This window comes from Vulpes lagopus, chromosome 5 (assembly GCF_018345385.1).
Source record: "Vulpes lagopus strain Blue_001 chromosome 5, ASM1834538v1, whole genome shotgun sequence".
In the NCBI taxonomy this organism is placed as follows: domain Eukaryota; kingdom Metazoa; phylum Chordata; class Mammalia; order Carnivora; family Canidae; genus Vulpes; species Vulpes lagopus.
Genome location: NC_054828.1, coordinates 69,994,886 through 70,019,679, shown reverse-complemented (window position 1 = coordinate 70,019,679; position 24,794 = coordinate 69,994,886). Strand labels below are relative to the sequence as shown.

Below are 24,794 nucleotides of genomic sequence, written 5' to 3'. Positions count from 1 at the left end.
CACAGGGGTGCCTGGGTGGCTCAGCTGGTTAATTACATGTCTTTAGCTCTGGTCATGATCCCAGGGTCCTGGGGTGGAACTGCTGAGGGGGGAGCCTGCTTCTTCCTCTCCCTCTGCCACTTCCCTTCTCCCACCTTGGCTCCTGCAGTCACTCCCACACATGCTTGCACTCTCACTGTCAAATAAAACCTTAAAAAAATTAAAATTAAAAATTAAACATCAACATCACATCAGTGACCTGCTTAAGCCGTTGAACTTCCAAACTTTATATATGAGACTCTTCCTGTTTGGCCTTTCTTCCTTTCACCATATACAATCCACTGCAGACATTCCAAAGCTCTGGGGCTCCTTCAAACGCACTGTTTATTTTACAATCCATACCTTCCCCCATTTGTTTATCTTATGACTCCCTGCCAAGTAGTCTTACAAAATATGGCTTCAATACATTACTTATTCCTCCATAGAGCTCTGTTCAACCATCACCAAGTCCGGTCACATTCGTAATTACCTCCCTCCAAATCTAAGCATAGGTGGATCACAGTGTACTTCATTCCAGTGTGCCTGCCAAGTACCCTCCACCAGACTGAAAGATTTTAGAGAGCAGATCCTAAAAAGCTGGACTTCTACTGCCTAACCAGCATGAGTAGTTATTTGATCAACACACACACACACACATACACACACACACACACACCTTTAAGGTAAAACAAGCAATAGAATTTACAGAGGCCTAAGCTTGAGTCTGACTGCTACATCAGTATCACTATCAGTATCAGTATCAGTATCACTTTAAACTCATAAGCCTTCCTAAAGAAATAACAGAAATGCTGCCCACCTTGCGATCCTCAAGGCCATGATCTGAAGCTGTAGTGGGACAGGTGCTCTCTTGTTCAGACATGTAAGTAAGCCTACCCACACTGGCTTGTGGACACACCAACAGAGATGACTCACTCTCACAGGGGGGCTTCTGAGGAGCTGCTGAACCAAAAGACTCTAAAGCTCACCTGAAAGGGAGAACATCTCATGATTAGTCTTCCATTCCCTTATATAACATTATCTCCACTAACAAAAAGCCTTTTCTGCCTGCCCAATGGGCTTGTTCATCTTAGGCTCTGCTCTACCTGCCATATATAACTCACGCATGGATTTTCAGTCTTAGTTATCTAAAATTCTAAATCATATCCTATTGAATGACTATTATAAAAGAAAAAGGCCGGGGCCTTTAAAAAAGATTTTATTTATTTATTCATGAGAGACACAGGGAGAGAGATGTAGAGACACAGGCAGAGGGAGAAACAGGCTCCATATATGAAGCCCAATGTGGGACTTGATTCCGGCACTCCGGGAAAGTCAGACACTAAACCGCTCAGTCACCCAGGCATCCGAAGTCCGTGGCATTTTCATTAATAAACCTCATACATAGTTGCCTAACAATGTTAGCTATTCATTTGGTAAAGACTTTTTTTAAAAAAGATTTTATTATTTATTTATTCATGAGAGACCGGTGGGGGGGGGGGGCGCGGCAGAGACACAGGCAGAGGGAGAAGCAGGCTCCATGCAGGGAGCCTGATGTGGGACTTGATCCTGGGTCTCCAGGATCACATCCTGGGCTGAAGGCGGCGCTAAACCCTTGAGCCACCTGGGCTGCCCTTGATAAAGACTTTTTGAATACCTGATATAAAGCTTTGAGTAGAGCACAGGTAAAAGAAAGAATCATGTAGTAAAGTGCTAAGAAATGCAATCAGTCCTACATTGCTGAGGGGAATATGAAGTGGGACAACTTCTGACTGAGCAATTAAGCAATGCATACCAAAGCCACATCGACTATGACACCTTATGTCTAGGAATTAGGGAAGCCTGGCCCAGGGCACGATCCTGGAGACCCGGGATCGAGTCCCACGTCGGGCTCCCGGTGCATGGAGCCTGCTTCTCCCTCTGCCTGTGTCTCTGCCTCTCTCTCTCTCTGTGACTATCATAAATAAATAAAAAAAATTTAAAAAAAAAAGGAATTAATCCTAAGGGAAAAAATTCAACGATGACCATAAAGATTTGCCAAAAGGGGAGATATGAACATGTAAGAGAAATTAGGCTATAGAAATTATGGCACAAACTGAAATAAAACACTATTCAGCTATTTTAAATCATGCTGTCGAGTACTACCCTTTGACTCTGAAAGATGTTTAGGACATTACAAAAAAGATTAGAAAGCAACAAATACATTAAGATGCCACATGGATCTCATATACACACCACCTTCTGTGACCCAATCCCCAGCACAGAGTCAGCCCAGCCCAACGCAAGGAGAGGAAAGAGGCAGAACCACCTGAAGAGAATGGCACAGTCCCAAGGGACAGGAAGCACTGCTGCGGATGTCAGCTGCTGCACCTGCTGCATGTACACTCTGCCATTTAGTTTCAATTCAGCCCTATTGGACAGAATTTTACCAAAGCCCCTCTAACTGCACAAAGTTCAGAATACCAAGCTGGGCAACAAACACAAAGAGAATCTCATTCTGAATTTTGGATTTTTAAAAAGCCCCAAAAACAAGACAGTGATATTGACAAAATCTAGTTAGTGAATTTCTAACCAATGGACACAGAACATTAACAAAATTGCTTCAGGCCTATTTTAGCATACACATGACATGTGTCTGCATGGGTTCCCATATGTGCATACATGCGTATGCACAAACACCCACACACAGGGTCACACACACACACACCATGACACAGCATGAAACACGTTCTGGGTTATCGGGGTGATATACGGTATTAGCCTAGTTCTTTTTTTTTTAAAAAAAAAAAGAGAACATGAGTGGGGCTGAGGGGCAGAGGGAGAGGGAGAAGTAGGCTCCTCAATGAGCAGGGAGCCCAATGCAGGGCTCAATCCCTGAAACCCAGGATCACGACATGTGCTAAAGGCAGATGCTTGACCAATGGAGACACCCAGGTGCCTAGTCTAGTTCTCTGATTAAAAGAAAAATGCAGGGATCCTTGGGTGGCTCAGCGGTATGGCGCCTGCCTTTGGCCCAGGGCACGGTCCTGGAGTCCCAGGATTGAATCCCGCATCCAGCTCCCGGCATGGAGCCTGCTTCTCCCTCTGCCTGTGTCTCTGCCTCTCTCTATCATAAATAAAAAAATAAATCTTTTAAAAAAGAAAAAATAAAGGAAAAATGCGTTTTGGCTGTATTATTTCAAGTAATGAGAACTGTACCATCCAAACACTTGGAAAGAGAGGTTCCTGGGTGGCTCAGTCAGTGAAGCATCTAACTCCTGATTTCAGCTCAGGTCATGAACTCAAGATTGTGAGATCAAGCTTTGCATCAGGCTCTGAGTGTGTAGAGACCCTGCTTAAGATTCTCTTCCATTGAAAGATGAATGGATGAAGAAGATGTGGTTTATGTATACAATGGAATATTACTCAGCCATTAGAAATGACAAATACCTACCATTTGCTTCAACGTGGATGGAACTGGAGGGTATTACGCTGAGTGAAATAAGTCAATCGGAGAAGGACAAACATTATATGTTGTCATTCATGTGGGGAATATAAATAATAGTGAAAGGGAATAGAAGGGAAGGGAGAAGAAATGAGTAGGAAGTATCAGAAAGGGAGACAGAACATGAAAGACTCCTAACTCTGGGAAACAAACTAGGGGTGGTGGAAGGGGAGGAGGGTGAGAGGTGGGGGTGAATGGGTGACAGGCACTAGGGGGGCACTTGACGGCATGAGCACTGGGTGTTATTCTGTGTAATGGCAAATTGAACACCAATAAAAAATAAATTTATTATTAAAAAATAAATTAATTAATAAAGATACTCTTCCACGCCTACTGCCACCCTGATGTAAAAACCAACATGTAAATAAAGAGAAATTTTAGTTGAGATGTCAAACTTCAAAGAAATTCACAGCTGCCAAGGCACCAGCCACACAGATACCAAGGTGGTTCTCAATTAGAAGGCCGATGTCACCTCTATGGACCTGCTGGAAGCCAGCCAGAGCCCACCTAGTTAACACGAATGCTAATAAGCATCAAAACTTATCAGATAAAGAAAACTTAACATAAAAATGTCGCCACTGAAGAGATTAACATTTTGACCAACAGGATACCCTGAATATGAACAACAACAATTACTGAGGGGAGCCTGGGTGATTCAATTAGATTAACATCTCCCTTCGGCTCAGGTCATGATCTCAGTGTCCTGGCACCAAGCCCCCAAGTCAGGCTCCCTGCTCAACGGGGTGTCTGCTTCTCCCTCTCTGCGTGCCCTTCCCCTTCCCAGTCCAACCCCATGTGTGCACTTCTCTCTCTCAAATCAATATTCTAAACACACACAAACACACGCACACACACACACTTAAGAATACCAGTTGGCAGAAACCAGAGAAAAAGAATAAAAATATCACACTCAAAATAATAAATCACACTCATTTTACCATAATGAAAAAGTACAAGGAGGGCTTCAATTAAAAAACACAAAATCAAAGTCGATGTTCGCAGCAATAAAAAGCATGATTCGTGCTACAGAAACACAGTGATGCAGAGGATGATGAATCCTTGAGTAGCTACCCCGCAGTAGAGTGAATGTATAAAAAATGAAAATTAGGGAAAAGAAAACAGTCCTAAGTGCCTAAAGAAGGGAGTGTTAACTAATGAGAAACCATTCGTTCCTCAAAAGGAAGAGAGAATAGATGGAACTCAGCCAATTACCAAAAGTAACAGAAAACAAAAAACTTCCTCAGCTGAAGAAATTAACTGTGTATAGAGTTTATCATAATCCTGGAAAACCAACTAAGAAACTGACACAGGCATTTCAAGGTGATAAGGGAAAAAAGTAGAGAAAGCTGCAGTAGGAACCTAAATTAACAGAGTTGGAAATGAGGCTTAGATGACAACGCATGTTATCCGACAGGAGAACAGACACACAGCATGGCCACAGTCACTCGACGGTGTGCTCCAACAGCTCCTCCAACACGAGGAGCTACTGGTACAGGTAACCACTGGATGAATCTCAAAAACATGTTAAGTGGAGGAAGCTAGACACAGAAAAATGTATGAATCCATTCAAATGTGGTAAGAGCCAAAACTAAATTAGGATGATACAAATCAGAAAATTAGTGGTATAAAAGGGGTGGGGAAGCAGGAGAACTGACATGAAAACGGCAAAGGACTGTGAATGGGGGGAAGGGGAGGAGGGCGGGGGGTGGGGGTCAGTGGGTGACAGGCACTGAGGGGGACACTTGACGGGATGAACACTGGGTGTTATTCTGTATGCTGGTAAATTGAACACCAATAAAAAATTAATTTATTTAAAAAAATTTAATAATATGACACTTTAAAAAGCCCTTATAACTTTTTTTTTTTAATTAACTTTTATTGGTGTTTAATTTACCAACCTACAGAAAAACACCCAGTGCTCATCCCGTCAAGTGTCCACCTCAGTGCCCGTCACCCATTCCCCTCCAACACCCGCCCTCCTCCCCTTCCACCACCCCTAGTTCGTTTCCCCGAGTTAGGAGTCTTTATGTTCTGTCTCCCTTCCTGATATTTCCCAACATTTCTTTTCCCTTCCTTTATATTCCCTTTCACTATTATTCATATTCCCCAAATGAATGAGAACATACACTGTTTGTCCTTCTCCGATTGACTTATTTCACTCAGCATAATACCCTCCAGTTCCATCCACGTTGAAGCAAATGGTGGGTATTTGTCGTTTCTAATTGCTGAGTAATATTCCATTGTATACATAAACCACATCTTCTTTATCCATTCATCTTTCGATGGACACCGAGGCTCCTTCCACAGTTTGGCTATTGTGGCCATTGCTGATAGAAACATCGGGGTGCAGGTGTCCCGGCATTTCACTGTATCTTTGGGGTAAATCCCCAGCAGTGCAATTGCTGGGTCGTAGGGCAGCTCTATTTTTAACTCTTTGAGGAACCTCCACACAGTTTTCCAGAGTGGCTGCACCAGTTCACATTCCCACCAACAGTGTAAGAGGGTTCCCTTTTCTCCGCATCCTCTCCAACATTTGTTGTTTCCTGCCTTGTTAATTTTCCCCATTCTCACTGGTGTGAGGTGGTATCTCATTGTGGTTTTGATTTGTATTTCCCTGATGGCAAGTGATGCAGAGCATTTTCTCATGTGCATGTTGGCCATGTCCATGTCTTCCTCTGTGAGATTTCTCTTCATGTCTTTTGCCCATTTCATGATTGGATTGTTTGTTTCTTTGGTGTTGAGTTTAATAAGTTCTTTATAGATTTTGGAAACTAGCCCTTTATCTGATATGTCATTTGCAAATATCTTCTCCCATTCTGTAGGTTGTCTTTTAGTTTTGTTGACTGTATCCTTTGCTGTGCAAAAGCTTCTTATCTTGATGAAGTCCCAATAGTTCATTTTTGCTTTTGTTTCTTTTGCCTTCGTGGATGTATCTTGCAAGAAGTTACTGTGGCCAAGTTCAAAAAGGGTGTTGCCTGTGTTCTCCTCTAGGATTTTGATGGAATCTTGTCTCACATTTAGATCTCTCATCCATTTTGAGTTTATCTTTGTGTATGGTGAAAGAGAGTGGTCCAGTTTCATTCTTCTGCATGTGGATGTCCAATTTTCCCAGCACCATTTATTGAAGAGACTGTCTTTCTTCCAATGGATAGTCTTTCCTCCTTTATCGAATATTAGATGGCCGTACATTTCAGGGTCCACTTCTGGGTTCTCTATTCTGTTCCATTGATCTATGTGTCTGTTTTTGTGCCAGTACCACACTGAAGCCCTTATAACTTGATGGTTAAATTAGTTTACAGGATCAGTTAAAATCTGTGAACTATCAGGATTCTTCTAGTATTTACCAATCTCAAGGCTTAAAACCTCAAATTAATACTATAAGATAAAAAAAACTAAGCCTTTAAGCTATTTCAATTTTTTAATAATAGATTTATTTTTTATTGGTGTTCAATTTACCAACATACAGAATAACACCCATTGCTCATCCCGTCAAGTGCTCCGCTCAGTGCCCGTCACCCATTCACCCCAACGCCTGCCCTCCTCCCCTTCAAACACCCCTAGTTCGTTTCCCAGAGTTAGGAGTCTTTATGTTCTGTCTCCCTTTCTGATATTTCCCACACATTTCTTCTCCCTTCTCTTCTATTCCCTTTCACTATTATTTATATTCCCCAAACAAATGAGAACATACAATGTTTATCCTTCTCCGATTGACTTATTTCACTCAGTGTAATACCCTCCAGATCCATCCACGTTGAAGCAAATGGTGGGTATTTGTCATTTCTAATGCTGAGTAATATTCCATTGTATACATAAACCACATCTTCTTTATCCATTCATCTTTCGATGGACACCGAGGCTCCTTCCACAGTTTGGCTATTGTGGACATTGCTGCTAGAAACATCGGGGGGAGGTGTCCCGGCATTTCATTGTATCTAAACCTTTGGGGAAAATCCAAAACAGTGCAATTGCTGGGTCGTAGGGCAGGGCTATTTTTAACTCTTTGAGGAACCTCCACACAGTTTTCCAGAGTGGCTGCACCAGTTCACATTCCCACCAACAGTGTAAGAGGGTTCCCTTTTTTCTGCATTCTCTCCAACATTTGTGGTTTCCTGCCTTGTTAATTTTCCCCATTCTCACTGTGTGAGGTGGTATCTCATTTTGGTTTTGATTTGTATTTCCCTAATGGCAAGTGATGCGGAGCATTTTCTCATGTGCATGTTGGCCATGTCTATGTTTTCCTCTGTGAGATTTCTGTTGATGTCTTTTGCCCATTTCATGATTGGATCGTTTGTTTCTTTAGTGTTGGGTTTAATAAGTTCTTTATACATCTTGGAAACTAGCCGTTTATCTGATACGTCATTTGCAAATATCTTCCCATTCTGTAGTAGGTTGTCTTTTAGTTTTGTTGACTGTATCCTTTGCTGTGCAAAAGCTTCTTATCTTGATGAAGTCCCAATAGTTCCATTTTTGCTTTTGTTTCTTTTGCCTTCGTGGATGTATCTTGCAAGAAGTTACTGTGGCTGAGTTTAAAAAGGGTGTTGCCTGTGTTCTCCTCTAGGATCTGGATGGAATCTTGTCTCACGTTTACATCTCTCATCCATTTTGAGTTTAGCTTTGTGTATGGGGAGAGAGTGGTCTAGTTTCATTCTTCTGCATGTGGATGTCCAATTTCCCCAGCACCATTTATTGAAGAGACTGTCTTTGTTCCAGTAGATAGTCTTTCCTCCTTTATCAAATATTAGGTGACCATAAAGTTCAGGGTACACTTTTGGGTCCTCTATTCTGTTCCATTGATCTATGTGTCTGTTTTTGTGCCAGTATCACACTGTCTTGATGACCACAGCTTTGTAGTACAACCTGAAATCTGGCATTGTGATGCCCCCAGATGGTTTTCTTTTTTAAAATTCCCTGGCTGTTATGGTCTTTTCAGATTCCACACAAATCTTAAAATAATTTTTTCTAACTCTCTGAAGAAAGTCCATGGTATTTGGATAGGGATTGCATTAAACGTGTAAATTGCCCTGGGTAACATTGACATTTTCACAATATTAATTCTGCCAATCAATGAACATGGAATATTTTTCCATCTCTTTGTGTCTTCCTCAATTTCTCTCAGAAGTGTTGTATAGTTTTTAGGGTATAGACCCTTTACCTCTTTGGTTAGGTTTATTTCTAGGTATCTTATGCTTTTGGGTGCAATTGTAAATGGGACAGACTCCTTAATTTCTCTTTCTTCAGTCTCATTGTTAGTGTATAGAAATGCCACTGACTTCTGGGCATTGATTTTGTATCCTGCCACGCTGCCAAATTGCTGTATGAGTTCTAGCAATCTTGGGGTGGCGGCTTTTGGGTTTTCTATGTAGAGTATCATGTCATCAGCAAAGAGGGAGAGTTTGACTTCTTCTTTGCCGATTTGAATGCCTTTAATGTCTTTTTGTTGTCTGATTGCTGAGGCTAGGACTTCCAGTACTATGTTGAATAGCAGTGGTGAGAGTGGACATCCCTGTCTTGTTCCTGATCTTAGGGGAAAGGCTCCCAGTGCTTCCCCATTGAGAATGTTATTTGCTGTGGGCTTTTTGTAGATGGCTTTTAAGATGTCGAGGAGTGTTCCCTCTATCCTTACACTCTGAAGAGTTTTGATCAGGAATGGATGCTGTATTTTGTCAAATGCTTTCTCTGCATCTAATGAGAGGATCATATGGTTCTTGGTTTTTCTCTTGCTGATATGATGAACCACACTGATTGTTTTACGAGTGTTGAACCAGCCTTGTGTCCCGGGGATAAATCCTACCTGGTCATGGTGAATAATTTTCTTAATGTATTGTTGGATCCTATTGGCTAGTATCTTGTTGAGAATTTTTGCATCCGTGTTCATCAGGGATATTGGTCTGTAATTCTCCTTTTTGGTGGGGTCTTTGTCTGGTTTTGGAATTAAGGTGATGCTGGCCTCATAGAATGAATTTAGAAGTACTCCATCTCTTTCTATCTTTCCAAACAGCTTTAGTAGAATAGGTGTGGTTTCTTCTTTAAATGTTTCATAGAATTCCCCTGGGAATCCATCTGTCCCTAAATATGTGTCTTGGGAGGTTATTGATGACTGCTTCAATTTCCTCCCTGGTTATTGGCCTGTTCAGGTTTTCTATTTCTTCCTGTTCCAGTTTTGGTAGTTTCTAGCTTTCCAGGAATGCATCCATTTCTTCTAGATTGTCTAATTTATTGGCGTATAGCTGTTCAAAATACGTTTTTAAAATCGTTTGTATTTCTTTGGCGTTGGTAGTGATCTCTCCTTTCTCGTTCATGATTTTATTAATTTGAGTCTTCTATCTCTTCTTTTTAATATGTCTGGCTAATGGTTTATCTATCTTATTAATTCTTTCAAAGAACCAACTCCTGGTTTTGTTGATCTGTTCCACAGTTCTTCTGGTCTCGATTTCGTTGCGTTCTGCTCAAATCTTAATTAACTCTTCTTCTTGTAGGATCTATTTGCTGTTTTTTCTCTGGCTCCTTTATGTGTAAGGTTACCTTTTGAATTTGAGTTCTTTCCAGTTTTTGAATGGATGCTTGTATTGCGATGTATTTCCCCCTTAGGCCTGCTTTTGCTGCATCCCAAAGATTTTGAATGGTTGTATCTTCATTCTCATTAGTTTCCATGAATCTTTTTAATTCTTCCTTATGTTCCTGGTTGACCCTTTCATCTTTTAGCAGGATGGTCCTTAACCTCCACCTGTTTGAGGTCCTTCCAAACCTCTTGTTGTGATTTAGTTCTAATTTCAAGGCATTATGGTCTGAGAATATGCAGGCGACGCTCCCAATATTTTGGTATCGGTTCAGACCCGATTTGTGACCCAGTATGTGGTCTATTCTGGAGAAAGTTCCATGTGCACTTGAGAAGAATGTGTATTCAGTTGAGTTTGGATGTAAAGTTCTATAGATATCTGTGAAATCCATCTGGTCCAGTGTATCATTTAAAGCTCTCGTTTCTTTGGAGATGTTGTGCTTAGAAGACCTATCTAGTATATAAAGAGCTAGATTGAAGTCACCAAGTGTAAGTGTATTATTATCTAAGTATTTCTTCACTTTGGTTATTAATTGACTTAAATATTTGGCAGCTCCCACATTCGGGGCATATATATTGAGGATTGTTAAGTCCTCTTGTTGGATGGATCCTTTATTATGATATAGTGTCCATCTTCATCTCTCACTACAGTCTTCAGGGTAAATTTTAGTTTATCTGATATAAGGATGGCTACCCCTGCTTTCTTTTGAGTACCATTCTAATTGTAAATGGTTCTCCAACGTTTTATTTTCAGGCCGTAGGTGTCCTTCTGTCTAAAATGAGTCTCTTGTAGACAGCAAATAGATGTGTCCTGCTTTTTTATCCAGTCTGAAACCCTGCACCTTTTGATCGGGTCATTAAGCCCGTTCACGTTCAGAGTTACTATTGAAAGATATGAGCTTAGTGTCATCATGATATCTATTCAGTCCTTGTTTTTGTGGATTTTTCCACTATACTTCTTCTTAAATGGGAATTTTAAGAGTCCCCCTTAAAATTTCTTGTAGAGCCAGTTTGGAGGTCACATATTCTTTCAGTTGCTGCCTGTCTTGGAAGCTCTTTATCTCTCCTTTGAATGAGAGCCTTGGTGAAGAAAGTATTCTTGGTTGCATGTTTTTCTCATTTAGGACCCTGAATATATCCTTCCAGCCCTTTCTGCCTGCCAGGTCTCTGTGGAGAGGTCTGCTGTTACCCTCATACTCCTGCCCATAAAGGTCAGGGATTTCTTGTCTCTTGCTGCTTTAAGGACCTTCTCTTTATCTTTGGAATTTGCAAGCTTAACTATTAGATGTCGAGGTGTTGAACGGTTTTTATTGATTTTAGCGGGGGGGGGGGGTGTCTCTGTATTTCCTGGATCTGAATGCCTGTTTCCCTTCCCAGATTCGGAAGTTTTCAGCTAGGATTTGTTCAAATACATATTCTGGCCGTCTGTCCCTTTCGGCGCCCTCGGGAACCCCAATTAAACGTAGGTTTTTCTTCCTTAGGCTATAGTTTATTTCCCTTAATCTATCCTCATGATCTTCTAATTGTTTGTCTCTTTTTTTCCTCAGTTTCCCTCTTTGCCATCAACTTGTCTTCTATATCACTCACTCGTTCTTCCACTTCGTTCACCCTCGTTGTTTGGAGTTCTAGTTTGGATTGCATCTCATTCAATTGATTTTTAATTTCTTCCTGATTAGATGTAAATTCTGCAGTCATGAAGTCTCTTGAGTCCATTATACTTTTTTCTAGAGCCACCAGTAGCTTTATAATAGTGCTTCTGAATTGGCTTTCTGACATTGAATTGTAATCCAGATTTTGTAACTCTGTGGGAGAGAGGACTGTTTCTGATTCTTTTGAGGTGAGGTTTTCCTTCTAGTCATTTAGCTCAGTGCAGAGTGGTCAAAAACAAGTTGTATTGGGAAAAGGAGAAAAATAGAGGAGAGAAAGAAGGAAAGAAAAGAGAAAAAGAAAAAAGGAAGAAAAAAAGAAAAAAGAGGAAAAAGAGAAAGAAAAAGAAAGAAAGGAAAAAAGGGTGGGAAATCAAAAAGAAAAAAAAAAAAGACAAAAAAAAACTCAAACAAAGAAACAAAACACGGGGATATATCTTCTGATTCTGTATACTTTAAGTCCCTTGACTTCCCTTGGAACTTGTCCGTCTAGCTGGTCGTCAGGGGGAGGGGCCTGTTGTGCTGATTTTCAGGTGTTAGAACTTGGGGGAGCTGCTCTGCCACCAGGGCTCAGTGGGGGTTGTTAACTCCGTGAGGCCCCAGGAAGAACAACCGCAATGGCAGGGCCAGCTCTGGAGCCCTGGCTTCAGCCCCCGCAGGAATTATGGAGCTCTGGGTCCGCAGGACTGGGGGCGGGGCCGCTGATCTGCTCAGCTTGGGGCAGGAGTGTCCTTGCTGTCCTCGGACCTCTCGACCCTGCCTGTCCCGGGGGGGCGGGGGGAGGCCGGATCCTGGGCTGTGTCTCGGCGTCCTGTGCTCCGGGGCCTGTGCTGTTGGATTCGCACTCCTGTCAGCAGCCCCCTCCGCGGAGCCGCCGACCGAGCCCCTCCCAGCTGCTCCTGGAGCCGCGCAGCCCACTCCGCGCAGAGCCGCCCACCGAGCCCCTCCGAGCTGCTCCGGAGCCTGCTGTGCACGCTGCAGCCCTTTAGGGAGCTTGGCACACTCTCCTGGGCGGGCAGGTCTTTGTGTCCAGGGAGCCTGAGGGCATCTTCGCCCTCCTGAGGTCCTGTTCTAACTCCCTGCAGGCGCCTTCCCGCCCGGGGAAGATTGGGGAAGTTCCTGCTTCTCCGGGATGGAGCTTTCCTGTCCTGGGGACACTCGCCCCAGCCTGGCTCCTCACGGGGCCCCTCCCCCTTGGATGCCTTTTGTTTCTTTCTTTTCCCCCCCTTCTTCCTACCTTGATAGAAGTGAGAACTCTTTTCACTGTAGCATTCCAGCTGTTCTCTCTTTATATCTCAGGCCGAATTTGTAGATTTTCAGGATGATTTGAAGGTTATCTAGGTAATTTGGTGGGGACAGGTGATTTGGGGACCCTACTCTTCTGCAATCTTGCCCCTCCCTCCTTTAAGCTATTTCAAATGCTGATAAGAAAACAGCCAGACGGATACTCAACTCATACTCTGAGGTGAGAACACGAGTCTTTAAGAGCTATTTAGAAAATAATGCGCTAATAATCTCACCTCTAGGTATCTAGCCTTAGGAAGTCAGACAAAACACTAAAGAATTTTATAGGCAAAGCTGTTCATCTCAAATGGCAAAACACACAATAAATAAAATAAAATGGCAAAACGCAGTAAATTATAGCATCAACCCCTACCCACCGGGGGCATCAAAAATCCCTGACTGATTTACGATGTAGGCTGTAACATTACTTTTCTCTTAAATACAAAAAATCATTATAATAAGTGAAAACAAGAAACTATAAAAATTTGCAGAGAAAAATGGCTTGAAACAAATTCAAAAAATATTTGCAATGATTACCTTTGAGAAATGAACCTGTAAGTGATATTTTTCTTCTCTTCGCTTTTTCCAATTCTCTTTATACTGAACACATATTTTTATTAAAGAAAAAAAAAGGTAAGTACCTACCCTCATAAACTTGTTCCAGAAATTTTGCTAGGAGAAGAATGACTCAGTGGAAAAGAGGAAGGTCTGAAGCTATGTTGGTCATCGTCTGAGCCATGTCCACCATCTTCAGGAGAGAGAATTTTGCAAAAATATCAGAAAGGTGTTATTTTTCAATGAGAAGAACAACACAATCGCTTATAATTCTGTGAACGTGAACAATTACTTCAACACTTACCAACATTCTTAGGTGCAACTATGCAATGTTTTCCAACAAAAGTCACACGTTTTTCATTGTTGCTTGCTTCACTAGCACATTCATTTTCCCTCTGATTTTCTTCATTATTTGGTATTTCTTTTTTTTTTTTTTTTTCATTATTTGGTATTTCTTGACACTTTCCTGACAGCCCAACAGATGCTAGGCCAGGATTCCTTACTAATGAATCACCAATATCTGGTAATTTGCTGTCAATAGGATATGACTTCATGTCAACTACCATAAGTTCACTCCCTTTTCTATTTGTAAGAATTGAATGTGGAAAGTTTGTTCTAAATGATTCCTGATTCTCACTCTTTCCATTTTCACCATAAAAAGTAAATACTACATTTTCTTCCGGTTCCCTTAGGATTTTATTAGAAAGCACCCAAGTCCACTGTATGGATGTCTTTTGTAGTCTGTTCTTTTGGCAAAAATAAATCCCAAATATCAGACGTACTACTGGCTCTTGAAAAGTTTTCCAGTCCGCATTCATATCTACTAACTTCTGTTCTGGTAAGGTACTTCTCCATATCAAATATGCTGGAGCCACTACTTTTTTCTATACCACTAGGGAAGAAATGAGACTCAGTGGATAGTCCTTCTGTTCATTATCCTCCTGAAAAGTCTTCTCTCTGGTTTTATTTGAAAGGGCCTTGAACATGGCAGCAAGTCAGGAAGGATCAGTACTCACTGATGCATCTGCAATGGCTGAAGCAATGGTGCTTATCCTACGTACAGAATCACCACCAGTTGGTAGCTTGTGTTTTGTCTCTTTGGGCTTTCCTACCCATGAAGAAATTGTCCTAGAGAGAAGAAAATTCACATCAGATAAATTTACTCAGTTCCATGAACATGTACATATTAGTGTAATCTTTAGACATTACATAAAATTTTATAGCAGCTAAAAGTTAATGGCATACAGATTAAATACCCTCATTAAATAAAGGACACTTGGTATCAACTTTAATGATATAGTACTGGGTTATTCAGAATTGGATTATCAAGTAAACAAAAATCTTCAGGAGTTAAAGAGATGATAAATAGAGGAGTTAAAACTGAACCAGACAGTAATTTAAAGCAAAAAATTGGGGCGCCTGGGTACCTCGGTTGGTTAAATGCCCAACGGTGGTTCAGTTCATCATCCCAGATTCCTAGGACCTAGCCTTGCATTGAATTCCCTGCTCAGGGAGGAATCTGCTTCTCCCTCTCCCTCTGCCACTCCCCTTGGTTGCGACCTTTCTCTTTCTCTCTCTGTCTCTCTGTCAATAATTTAAAAATGAAACAGAAACTTAACATACTGAGATTGAGAAACCATTGAGCCATTGTGATTCCAAGTATAATTCTTGGTAATTTCATTCAATTGTTAGAATAAACCAGACATAAATAGGAACCATGGGTAAGCAACTGAAATGGAACCAAAAGCAAAGAAACATAAACCTATCTAATGCTTAAAAATCCATGATAAGACTTCTATCTCCAGTACTAGCAGACTAAGCAAGGCAAACTGACTCTGGCTGAGAGCAACTAGAGCTGGATAGCATATCCAGAAGTATCTCTTAGAAGGCATTGGAGAGCTAATAAATGAACAAAAAAACACTGGGCCAAAATCCAAGACAAGAAATGATATCAGTACTGTGGAGGCTCTTCTGGGGGGAGGGGGGAGACCTGTGGCTTCAAGATGATGCTGTGGATAAGACAGAAGAAATTCAGCAAAGCTATTCCTATGGGAGTGAGGGTATAAAAACAGAGTTCCGTGCCCAAAAATGATTAGTGGTAAGGAATAGCTGGGGCAAACACCCATGCTTTCAGATGAGACCACAAAGGGCTACACACCCTCAGAGAAAAGGAAAACCAAAATTAGGCTGCCCCTCAGAAGGAAGGAGGGCCAGTTCCAATCAGCTTCAATCTCAGAACTGGACTGAAGACACCTGAGACTGTTAGTATTCCTCATTCATGTTAGAAGCAAACAGAAGTCCCGTAAGGAAGATTGTACTTCCCATGGCCTCAAATTATTTCAGGGACTTTTCACGTAAAAGTTTACCCCTCCATTCATGAATGACACATGACATTCCAAGATAAAGTTGCCCAAATCCCAGAGAAACAGACTCATGAACGATATACAGCAATGAAGTCATCAGAATCCAAAACACATCTAAATATAAAATAAGTATCTAAAACATAAAATCTAAAATATACTTAAGGACATAAAAGACAATAACATGAATCAGAGGACTAGAAATTATTAAAAAGAATTTATTAAAAAGAATTAAACGTAAATCATATAATCCAAACTTACAGTAACAAAATAAGAATCCAGTGGATGGGTTTCATAACAAACTGGATACAACTGAAAAAAGAATGAGACTTTGAAGTCTGAAAAAAAATCCAGAATAAACTATGAAAGAGAAAGTAACAGAAAATACACAACAGAACAGAAGAACCGGAAAACAAGCTACTCTGAGAAAACCTAACATACTTGCACATGAACTTTCAAAAGAAAAAGCACAGATAAAGGAACAAATGGTTTCTTGGAAAATACACAGGCTAAGAATTTTCTAAAATTTTTGAAAGTCAACAATTCAAGATGTTAGGAGGCCTACACACACGAAGCAGGATAAAACAAAAGATATCTAAGCACATCACAGTAAAATAGATCAAAATCAAAGTAAAAAATTTTGAGACCAGCCAGAGATAGTAAAATACATTATCTTTAGTAAAGTTAACAGGAAGATTGGTAACAGACCTTTAAAATGAAATGTGAAATGGTCTATTCAAATTGCTGAGTTATTTCTAACATGGAAGTCTGTACTAAACAAACACATGCTTCAAAAATAAAGGTGTTAGCAGCCCCAGTGGCTCAGCGGTTTACCGCCACCTTCAGCCCAGTGTGGGATCCGGGAGACCAGGGATTGAGTCCCAGGTCAGGCCCCCTGCATGAAGCCTGCTTCTCCCTCTGCCTGTGAAATCCATCTGTACCAGTGGAGCATTTCAAGCTCTTGTCTCTTTGGAGATGTAGTTTTTAGAACATCGTTCATTAGCAGAAATTGCCGTGTGGAATTCTCCAACTATTAGTGTATTATTATCTAAGTAGGTCTTTACTTTGGTTATGAATTGATATACTTGGCAGCTCCAACATTAGTGGCATAACTATTCATAATTTTTAGGTCCTCTTGTTGGGTAGACCCTTTAAGTATGATATAGTGTCCCTCTTCAGATAGATAGCATTCTAATTTGCATGTACCTAAAAAGAGAGCTTCAAAAATTTTAAAGTAAATACTACCAGACTCACAGTGAATATCAAACAAATTCATCATCATAGTGTGAGACATTAACATCTAAGTAACTGAAAGAACAAGTACAATAATTTTAAGTGTAGTTTCCACATTATGATTTAATAAGTTTTACCTGAATAAAATATAGAGAAGAGAGCAACCAAGGATCACACCACAGGCATTCCTGTCACATGCATAGAAAATATTTTGAAAAACAGAACAGGCTATCCCTGGGTGGCTCGGCAGGTTAGCGCCTGCGTTCGGCCCAGGGGATGATCCTGGAGACCTGGTAACGAGTCCCACATCAGCCTCCCTGCATGGAGCCTGCTTCTTCTCTGCCTGTGTCTGTCTCCGATGAATAAATATTAAAACCACTCTGGAAAACCGTGTGGAGGTTCCTCAAAGAGTTAAAAATAGATCTGCCCTACGACCAAGCAATTGCACGGCTGGGGATTTCTACCCCAAAGATACAGATGCAATGAAATACTGGGACACCTGCACCCCGATGTTTCTAGCAGCAATGTCCACAATAGCCAAACTGTGGAAGGAGCCTCAGTGTCCATCGAAAGATGAATGGATAAAGAAATTGTGGTTTATGTATACAATGGAATATTACTCAGCCATTAGAAATGACAAATACCCACCACTTGCTTCGACGTGCATGGAACTGGAGGGTATCAGGCTGAGTAAAATAAGTCAATCGGAGAAGGACAAACATTGTATGGTCTCATTCATTTGGGGAATATAAAAAAATAGTGAAAGGGAATAAAGGGGAAAGGAGAAAAAACAAGTGGGAAATATCAGAAAGGGAGACAGAACATGAAAGACTCTTAACTCTGGGAAACGAACTAGGGTGGTGGAAGGGGAGGTGGGGTGGGGGTGACAGACACTGAGGTCGGCACTTGACGGGATGAGCACTGGGTGTTATTCTATATGTTGGCAAGTTGAACACCAATAAAATAAAATAAAACCTCTCAAAAAATAAAAATAAAAAATGGAACCAATTCTGAGCCATTTATTATGTTTCAAAACATTTCAAAAGACTAAAACCAAGGTTTCTCTGCAGGCCAACAAGCCTAGAATCAGTATTTAAAAATTTGGAAACTCCCCAAATGTTTGGAAACTAGGCAAAACACCTGTAAAACAATGGACCAGAGCTTTTGGGAAATACGTTAAATGGAATAAAAACTGTATGAGATATCTAAACATATAGGATGTACAGAATAGAATGGGACACAACATCCTTGCTTTAAGGGAATCGTATACCATCAGATGTTTATATAAGAGAAGCAGAAACGCAGACAAATTAAGCTAAACGAATTATCTCCAGAAGTTAGAAATACTATAAATTAAATCCACCTTAAATATACGGAAGGAAATAAAGAAAACAAGATATGAAGAGAAAACAGAAAAAAAAATAGTGAGTTAACTAAATTGAGAAATCACTGGTAAGAATCGACTTAGAAAAAAAGAGAGGGGGAAAAGAGCTAATACATAACAATGAAGATGTCCCTTAGGAACCTAAAATGAAATTAGGGACACCAGGGTGGCTCAGTGGTTGAGGGTCAGCCTTTGGCTCAGATCCTCAGCCTGGGGTCCTGGGATTGAGTCCAGCCATTGGGATCCCTGCAGGGGGCATGCTTCTCCCACTGCCTAAGTGTTCTTCATGAATAAATAAACTCTTTAAGGAAGAAATCTAAAATATTAAATGATCGAACAATCAGAAGAGAACATTGTGATCAATATTTGTCAATTAAAATGGAGTGATATATTTCAAGTTTAGATAAAAGATGTAATTCCTAGGAAACCAAAATTTCCTAAAACTGACACAAAATTTAAACATCAGAATAGTCCTACAACTATTAAAGAAATTGAAGGATACCTGGGGGGCTCAGCTGGTAAAGCACCTGGCTTCAGCTCAGGTCATAATCTTGGGATCCTGGGATCCAGCCTTGAGTCGGGAGCCACCTGGTGAAAGCGCAGGGGGCCACCGGGCACCTCGACCGCCCCTATCCCCACCCCCACCCAGGACAGCGCCCGCGCCTCACCCACCGGCCTCCCCAACACAGGGCGGACTCTACCCGCTGCCGCCGCCACGCTGCCACCAGCACCACCGACACAGCCGTCGCCGCTCCCGCCCTGGCCCGGACCCCGGGGGGAGCCCAGGGGGCCACCCGGCACCTCGGCCGCCCCCGCCCCCACCCACAACCCCAGGCCTGCGCCCCTGCCTCATTCACCCGCCTCCTGGACACAGGGAGGACTCCGCCCGCTGCCGCTGCCCCTGCCGCCGCCGCCATTGACGCCGTGTTCCGGACCGGACGGACAGGATGACGACGACCCTCCGGCCACGGCCAGAGGCGTCCGCAGCGAGGCCCATAAGGCCCGACGGCCACCTGAGCCAGACGGGCTCTGACTGGCTTCCCAGCTGTGGCGACCGCGCTGGGCCGCCTTGGGGCTCCGAGGGCGCATGCGCCGGAGACGCTCCTGCGGCCTGCCTCCCGCATGCGCGGTGGGGGCTCCCGGGCTCAGCGCGGAGCCTTAACCCTTGCTGCCGCGGAGGGGGACAGGGGGGCTTGGAAGAGCGCGTCCCACGGGGCGAAGATGCCCACGGCGGCCACGCACAGGCTGCCTCTGCCCTGTCGGCCGGCTCCGAACGCCCAGAGCCCAGCCGGGCGGGTGGGGCGCGTGTTAAGTTCAGAAACTCCGGAGGCCGCTCCAGAGGCCGCGCCGGTGCGAGCAGCCGCAGCCTCCTGCAGCCCGAGCACCTCGCGCTCCGGCTCACGCCAGAGCCGAGCCAAGGGAGGAAGGCTCTGGCCGCAGGCAGCGCAGCCGCGGCGGGCGGTGCGCGGGAACCAGCGGAGCGCCCGGGAGGGGCCGATGGTCTTAATAAGAAGGTTAGGCTGCCAAAACCTGTTGTCCACACTAACAGTTTTTTCTCTGACAGCTATCTTGACTCCTGTTTTCATTCAGCCTGCATCACCAGGTAAGAAACATTCAACTAGATGGCTAATTCTGGAATTAAAAGTAAAACTCTGGAAGAGCTTCCTAAAATGTAAATATCCTTAGTAATTGTCTCAGGATTATGCCTTACTTTTAGGTAACACATTAGCCATTGCTGTGGTGTCACTTAACATTTTGGGATTAGAATAGGAACAAGGAATGGGAATAAGGATGGACTGAATGTGAGAGAATGGGAATATCCTATCGGAGGACTGGCAAGAGGAAAAGAATTGTGGCAATTTCAGAGAAGATCCCCAGACACAGCTTGCTTCTTATTATTTATCCTTGTGCTTGAAGCCTGCCCTAGCCTATAAACATTTACCTAGGCAACCTAATTTGTGCCTAGGTACAACATTGTTGGGCTCAACTCCTATGCCTCTAAGGTCCTAGACAATCAATTTCTTGTTTACTTTTAAAATTTTTCATGGAAGTCTTCAGACTCCCCAGGATATCCTGTTCTACAATTTAATAACCTTCCTCCATGAAAGCTTGCGTTTATTTGTCTCTGTTGGTTTAGTAATATCCAAATCCCCCGCAAGCTAACTTTGTTTATTTATTCTGCACATGCTGTTGGCACAACTCTGGGAGCATGCTTAACCTTTGTGTGCTCACAATGGGTTTTATTTTTTAAAGATTTTTACTTATTTATTTATTCATGATGGACATAGAGAGAGAGAGGTAGAGACACAGGCAGAGGGAGAAGCAGGCTCCATGCTGAGAGCCCAACGCGGGACTCAATCCCAGGACTCAAAGGCCAGCGCTAAACCACTGAGCCACCCAGGGATCCCCTCACAATGGGTTTTAAAGTCAGCATGCCAGTGTTTATATTCTTCTTTTCCCTTTGTTTACCACATCTTTCTGAGAGTTGTACTACAACCAGCAGGGTACAATGAAATATGGAGTTAATATACTACAATCAATAGCAAGTGATGCCAGAAGAGACATAGGGCAGCAAAGTGCCATTGTATGATGTAACACAGTGTCGTCGTTCGTTTCCTGGTATGAGGGTAGGCAGGTGCACTTCGCAGGATTGACAGTTAACCAAGTTGTGCTGGAAAATATGTTAGATCCTGCTCTGGAATGAGTTTTCAATTTTCAAAACATAGTGTCCAGAATCTCTAATTGGTAAATTTCCAAGTTAGGTTCCCTAGACCTTGTGGAGAGGAAGTAGGCTAGAAATTTTAAAGAGGGAAGGGCTCACAGCAGACAGAAAGTATCTTCTTTCCCACCTCACTTGGGATGTGGAAAATTCCAATACTTTGAGGAAAGTAAAAAGGAGTCTCATGAAAGAATTTTGTGAAAATGTGACAGCAGCACAAGCTTAGGTTTTGAATATCCCTGAAACCATTTGTATAAACATACAGGAAACCAGAAATGGAAGACAATATATACCACAGAACTAACTGACAAGTCATCCCTTAGTATCACAAGATGTGTTCAGGTACAGAAAGCCTCAACTGTACCACGTCCTCTGTGCATTGTTTGGGGTGAAACAGGAAAGGAAGAGGGTGTCTGATGGACCTAAGAGCAGAACCCATAGCAGCCAACTGGTGAACACAGGTAAACACAGTGGGGCAATTTGAGAAGAGCAGTTGGAACTGGGGTGGCTTTGGCCTGTTTTAATTCATGAAAGAGTTCAGGGCATCTTCTGTAGTGTTTTAAGGGCTTGAGCAATCCAGGTCTCACCACATGTGAAACTACCCAGCTGAAGATCCCTTCTGAGATAGAGCTCCACATGGAGGACATAACCTACTGGGAAGAGAGGCCATATGAGGGACAATGGGGCAAAGAAATCAGAGGTTCAGATAAAAGTGTGGAAGGAGACAGAGCTTGTTGACTGCAGAAAGCACTAAACCAATGTTTTTACCTCTTTTACTAAAGCAGCAGCAGCAGCAAAACCAACAAAAACAAAAACAAAAACAAAAAACCCTGTAAATGTGAAGCTAAGAATGTTCTCCTGAACTCCCTTCTAAAAGTCCATGAAAACCAGTTTCAAATAAAAATGAGTTAGAGCAAAGGATGATAGCTGAATCCCCTATAATGTTTTTTTATGAGACAAATGCAAGGAACAGGATAACATCCTTACATTCAAAGAAAGAATATCAGAAAGACATGCTTGTAAAATATAGGAAAGCTATGACCTCATATTTCAAAACCTATTTCAAAACCTATTTCAAATACTTAAGGAAATGTAAGATACGAATAATCGGTATAAAAAAAGGATTAGAAAATCTCAGAAAGGAGGCAATGAAACTGAAAAAAGAAGTATAGAATTTTATTTTATTTTATTTATTTATTTATTTTTTTTTAACAATTTTAGTGGGGCCTGAAACTTTAAGAATAAGAAGCCACTTGACCATGTGCACAAAGTGCAAGAACTTGAGAGGGACCTGTATAGGTAAGGAGCCTTTTATTTTTTTCTTAAGACTTTATTTTATTTTATTTTATTTTTAAATTTTTATTTATTTATGATAGTAACACACACAAAGAGAGAGAGAGAGAGAGAGAGGCAGAGACACAAGCAGGCTCCATGCACCGGGAGCCCGACATGGGACTCGATCCCGGGTCTCCAGGATCGCGCCCTGGGCCAAAGGCAGGCGCCAAACCGCTGCGCCACCCAGGGATCCCAGAAGTATAGAATTTTAAAATGAAAGAACTACAAGAAACAGAGAGGCTGAAAAGGAGAAATTAATCTTAACCTTTAATTTACTGAACAAGCAGTAATAATTTCCAAGATTGTAGATCAAATTGTGAAGAGTAAAATAAAAGAGCTTCTAGCATGCAACATGGATTATGAACACAGGTGGGAAGGCATGAAACACAGAGCAAAAGCCTCATACATTGGGCCACATTAAAATGTTTTTCAGATGGACCATTACCAGAGTGAAAAGGTAGGCCGGACTGTAGGAGAAGATACCTACATTATTTATATGTTACAAAAGGCTTTTATCCAGAGTTCATATAGAACTTTTCAAATATGTAGAATAGAAAAATATGGGGCAAAGTACTTTGCATAGGTATCTCATAAAACAAATATCCAAATAGATAATAAATATATAAAAAGGCACTCAAACTAGTTTCTCATCAAGGAAATGCAAATTGAAGTTACAATCAGGTAATATTGCATACCCTCCGGAATGGGTGAAACAGAAAACATGCTGCTGTCAAGTGTTGAAGAACACATGGAACAACTGGAATTTTCATTCCTGAGGGATTTGGAGTATGGGTTGGCAAAGCCAGGAGGAACGCTGCCTGCTGACCCTTCTAAAGTGTGATGCGTGTTTCGGCTATGGTGATCCAGAAATTGCCCATCAGAAACCCAGGAACAAGTACCTAAGAAACTGCTACTACAGCCAATGGTAGTCACCAAGGAAGTGGTGAGAAACAGAAGCCAGACACGGAGGGCAATACACTGCTTCTCAAGATCTAAAACAGCCAAAATGAATCTATACTATCACAAGTCAGGACTGCGTTACCTGGGGAGGAGCTGTGAGTTGTTACTGGAACAGGAGAGCGGATTCTATGTATAGTTCTTGGAGGTGGTTGGTCACACGGGTGTGTTATCTCCAAAACTCACCTGAAGAAGCATTGATCAGTACGCCTTTATGTCGGTACTTTACTCATTAATTTAAAAGTTTATGAAAAAACTCATGAACCCTGAAATACAGCTCAGTAACTCTGGGAAACTGACATGATTGCATACCCTATTATGGACAAAGCATCCAGCCAGAAGTGATTCATGAAAAAAGGTTTTTACTGCTGACTCATTTTTCTTTTGTTTCTACATGCTCAATTGTACTTATGGATTTAAAGTTAGATTCTTCCTCCTACTTGGATTATCTGCTGCTCAGTGTAGACTAACCAATGGGTACTGCCATTAAAAAAGTAACCCAGACAGCTCTATTATGATTCTATTATCGTCCTCATTAGAATTTAAGCATATATTAGTCAGGTACCCATTAAGAAAGGTTTTTAGATGAAGATTTCAAGGTGCTAATTGATCCCTCAGGGGCAATTGAAGTTCCTTTCCTTTTGTAGTATCTTTGAACCTTTGATTGGCTTCAACAGAGAGGCAACCGTTGATGTAGGTAGAGGCCCTGATTTAATTGTTTGAATGCATAAAAGATCTTAGTGAATGGGCTTAGTGAATGTACAGAGAGACATTTAATGGACTGTATAAAGTCCTGTATTGAACGGACTTTATAAAGAATGGATTGAATCATGGGGGATTGCATGCAAAGTTAGTGAGGAAGAACGTAATGATATGGGAGTAAACTCCTCTGGTAAGAATCTCACATCAGGGCTCAGGCCCCATGGTCCTCCTATGCTGCTCAATTGGCTAGAAGTTTTGGAAGAGTGATGGTCCATGTGAAGAGAAGTGTCAAGATTTCAGAGCATGTAGCAGAAGAAGGATGAAAGGCTCAGAGCAGTGGGAATAAAAGTCTATAAAGCAAAGAGGGTTTTGAACCCCACCGGTTGACTATGTTTGAAGAACACTCCAAGGACATTAAATTTATTAACCTAATAAGAAATGCACTAGTGAGAAGGTGTTCTGCAAGACACTCAGTGTTGTTTAGGTGTCTAGAGGTCTGGACGTGCCTGAGCACCATCTCCAAAATTAAGAACAACTTATTAGGACAGTACTTCCCAGCACCAG

General features: G+C 41.9%; 1 protein-coding gene and 1 long non-coding RNA gene across 7 annotated transcripts in view; one reads left to right on the top strand and one right to left on the bottom strand.

Annotated features, from left to right (window-relative positions):
• LOC121491944 lies at nucleotides 1–19,587 on the bottom strand. Its single transcript, XR_005988078.1, has 6 exons — nucleotides 19,020–19,587; nucleotides 14,557–14,668; nucleotides 13,845–14,432; nucleotides 13,631–13,733; nucleotides 836–1,004; nucleotides 1–189 (listed from the first exon to the last, which is right to left on the bottom strand). It is a non-coding gene; the product is annotated as an uncharacterized LOC121491944 (long non-coding RNA).
• Nucleotides 19,465–24,794, top strand: part of LOC121491943 — a 21,052-nt gene continuing 15,722 nt past the window's right edge. For 4 of the 6 annotated variants that reach the window (XM_041757123.1, XM_041757121.1, XM_041757126.1 and 1 more), the window contains exons 1-2: nucleotides 19,640–20,120; nucleotides 22,458–22,535. In XM_041757123.1, coding sequence (XP_041613057.1) covers nucleotides 19,640–20,120; nucleotides 22,458–22,535 — 559 coding nt within the window. Of the gene's footprint in view, nucleotides 20,121–22,457; nucleotides 22,591–24,794 lie in introns of those variants that run through there. The other 2 variants (XM_041757125.1, XR_005988077.1) reach the window with 2 other exon arrangements.